Genomic DNA, 3,747 nt, shown 5'->3' on the forward strand with positions numbered 1-3,747 from the left:
CGCCACGCTCCCCAGCTTCGCCCCCCCGTCACGACCGCACCACTGTCAGAGCTTCTGGCCCCCAGAACTGTCCGGCAGGGTTTCGGCATCCCCCGTGGTGGGGCTTTGGGATGGAGATGTCCCCATGGCTCCAGGTCCTCCGTACAGCTCTGGCTTTGCTCAGCTCTTTCAAACCCACCGTGAAACACCTCTGGGCTCAGCCTTTCCCACCCTCATGCGAATTTTAAGCCTCCAGGGCAGCCCCCTTCACAAGTCCCACTTTCGCCATCGCTTGCTGCACCCATTACGATTTATAGCCAGGTTTGATATTGTGCGCCCCTAAATCTAGCACTGCAAATGCTCATCCCCCTGGTCACTAACACAGGGGCCCCGCAGCCATCCCAGGGCCGCTCTGCAAGCAGGGAGCTGGCCAGGGCGAAGCCTGAACCTTGTCATAGTTGAGACTTATCAGGTTTGGACAAGAGCCGGGGGCTGCCGCAGGATTCAGGATGTTCTGTAACGAATGTCCTCTGCCCCAAATAGATGCCGTCCCAGGGGCACGGGCTCAAGCAGTCCCTCCCCAGGAGCCCTCCCGACCAGTGCTAGGGAAACTGGTCCAGAAATGTCCTCCTGGCCCTCTAAGTCTCCATCCAGCACCACTGTCCGAACTGTCCACAGGTCCCACGCTATGACCCTGGGTACCCCAAAGAGATGCCGAGACCTGGCCCGGTATCCCTGGTCTTTAATCCACCCCCTCTCCAGGTCCTCTCCTGAGGTTTTCCTCTTTACGAAGGACAAAGAAATGTAAAACATCTGTTTTAATAAATGATTCCTCAATTTCTAGAGTCCAGCAAGTCAGATGCTCGCTTAAAACTGTCCATAACACTTTCCATGGGTGTATTTATAACTAAAGGCATAACCCTGCTGCCTCACGCTCTGTCATTAACCCTCTGCAGCCTTGTTACAAACGGAGCTCAGAGAGCGAAGATATGTGTCGGAAAATACCACATCTACTCCTGTCTGGTAAAACACCCCAACAGCCATCATCTGGAAGATAAATCCCTTCTTTAAATTAAAAAAAAACACCAAACAAACCACAAAACCCCCACTCAAACAAACAAAAACCCAAAACCACCAACACAACAACACTGGCAGGAAGGGTCCCAGTCACCTCTCCGACACCTCCAGCAACAACATTTTGCACGCAGCCACCCCAGCCCTCCCACCCAGCGAGCGCCGCTGTGCCGAACGAGAAGCCCCTGGAGCCTGGCTCTGTTGGCGCGACCACGGGGAGGGTCGGCCGCTTTACACCACTGCATCGCGCAAGAAGCGTCAGTCACCCGCAATAATTAACCAGCTCTCGGTAATTAGCTCAGTCCAAGAGCAGCAGCTCTTCCCCTGCGTGTTTTGCACTGAAAGCCCCGGCATCGGCACCACGGCAGAGGCAAGAACAGTGCTTCTGCACCCAGGAAAGCGCTCAGTCTACAGACAGGACAGACAGTTTGGGCAAAGAAAGAGGGATTTTTGTTAAATATAGAGTTGTTTGGAAAGCTGAGCAGAGCCTAGAGGGAACAGCTCTCTGGGGCTCTGCCCCACATTCTTGCTGTTCCCAGGTAAAGAGTAGCAGCATTGGCACGGTGGAGAGTCGCACCAAGGCAATGCAGGGAGCAGGGACATGGACCTGCAGCCCCATGCCCCAAAAATAAAATAAAATAAAATTTAAGGGGACAACAACATGATAGCAAGGGGCAGGAGGGAAAGTCTGCTCCCCGGCGCAAGCAGGAGTTACCAACCCAAACGCAGCTGGGAAATAACCAGGATAAACCATGCCACTGTCAGAGCCTAGCGAATATTTGTTGCATTTTTCTTTATCACAATCATCTTTGTTCATCCCGATAGCAAGGTGGGAACAGCAAGAAGCCAAGTGCGGCACCAATTTCTTTCACGGCAAAGAGATGCAGGAGGAGGATTGGAGGTTGGAGACGGCTTCCAGTGCTCAGAAGCCGCAGTTGAACATGCAGAGTAAAACTCACGCATGCTGCAAGCTGGAAAGGCTTTTTGGTGGTAGTAATCACCCCAATTTCCCCTTCCAAATGGAGGCACCGATAAAGCAGAAAACGTGAATTAAATTGTGTTGGAAACATATGGGAACTAGTAGCCAAATTTCTACAGACAAAGCAGCAGCGCACCCAGTCTCAAGAAATTTTTGTCTAAAAATAATGATAAAACCAAAATCTTTACGCAGCTCTCTCCTTTCCACTCTCGTGGCAGCTAATTCTTCCGCTCTTTCGTAAACATTTGAAAACAAGGTCACGCGCACAAATTCTGCTTTCAATTTGCCTTGTATCCATAGTGATTAAACTCAGACCCACAATACGGGACTTAAAGGAGAAAAAAAAAACTTTAAAAAGGCCTGGAGTAGGGCTAGCCCCCAGCACACTCACCGACCCGCCAAAAGCCAGGGACGAGAGCATCACCAATGACCATTTTCTCATAAAACGGCAAATTGGGAATTAAATTGTGGGGCTCCAGCATCCGTGCTATCACCAGTGAGGGATCTGGCCCCCATCTACACCCTCTTCAAGAAACAACCAGCCCGGAGGGGATGCAAATTTAACGGCTCCAAAACCCGGTCAGGGAGCAAAGTCCAGCAGGGACAGCAAGAGCAGGATGAGCAGGAAAAAAAGAAAGCAGCTGCAGGAGAGGAAAGACTCAACAGCCTTTGCCTCATTCCCAATGGAAAGGTTTATCTTTAAAAAAGAAAAATAATTTTCTCATCATCTTCCCCCCGCCCCAGCACCACTCTTGTCAAAGGGGAAGCATCAGGGCTGGAAGTTTTAACCACCTACATCCCATTTCCTGCTCCATCACAGCCCCAGATAGGGGCAAAGCCTCTGGTGTGATAGCAAACGCTCCAAATTCAGTGAGGCCTTTCCTTATCCCCACCGAGTATCTAAGTTTCCCCACCCGACTGAGGGGAGCAATAGCATTGCCCTGTCTGTAGTGATATTAGGAAAATTACCCCATCCAGGATCGGGCCAGAAAGAATATAACGCTCCTCCTGCCGACACTCAGCATGAAAATAAAGCCAGAAGAGATGGAAAAATGCTTTGCCCCAGCCCTCCGCAGCACCAGGGTTCCCGGGGGTCTCACAGGCTGCCGACAAAAGGCTCCTAAATTCCCGAGGCACAGACTGAGCGCAACGAAACACCTCTAAAAAAGGGGAGAGCCGGGGGTGCGAGGAGGCTGCGGGGGTGAAGCACAGCTCGCCACACAGCACCGCAAGGCTGACGCCTCTTGGGACACAAGGGGCAGGGGAAGCGGGGAGCTGCGGAGGAACACCGAGCCTCCCAAACTTTCGGCAGGGCACTGGGGCTTTGTGGGCGATGGGAGCAGAGTGGGGCGAGAGGGGCTCACGGCGGGAGCAGGACACTTACTTCTCGTAGTCCAGCTTGCAGTAGAGCTTCTTGTCGCGGTAGAAGCAGGTGGTCTGGAGAGGCTCCTTGCAGGAGGCGCACTGGACGCACTGCTCATGCCACAGGCTGTCGTTCAGACGCAGCAGGAACCGGTCCGAAATGACTCGCTGGCACCCCTCGCACACCGACTTGGGGGTCACGGCTCTGCCTGCGGGGAAGGAGCCGAGGGGCGGGGTGGGTGGAGGGGAGAAGTGGCCGGGGTGAGAGAGGGATGGACGGGTGGAAGATCCCACTACTGTCGCTTCCCCAAAGCAGGCTGGTGGGTCGGGGGGGCCAGGGGTGTGCAGGGAGC

The 3,747-nt window shown here is 53.4% G+C and overlaps 1 protein-coding gene across 1 annotated transcript in view; it reads right to left on the reverse strand.

Moving 5' to 3' along the window:
• Positions 1-3,603, reverse strand: part of LOC104539668 (LIM homeobox transcription factor 1-alpha-like) — a gene marked incomplete at its 5' end in the record, with an annotated part of 41,210 nt that extends 37,607 nt beyond the window's left edge. The window contains 1 exon segment of the mRNA XM_010183255.1: positions 3,417-3,603. Within this exon segment, the coding sequence (XP_010181557.1) occupies positions 3,417-3,603 (187 nt within the window).
• Positions 3,604-3,747: the final 144 nt, after the last annotated feature.

Source organism: Mesitornis unicolor, unplaced genomic scaffold, assembly GCF_000695765.1.
Source record: "Mesitornis unicolor isolate BGI_N332 unplaced genomic scaffold, ASM69576v1 scaffold16594, whole genome shotgun sequence".
In the NCBI taxonomy this organism is placed as follows: Eukaryota; Metazoa; Chordata; class Aves; order Mesitornithiformes; family Mesitornithidae; genus Mesitornis; species Mesitornis unicolor.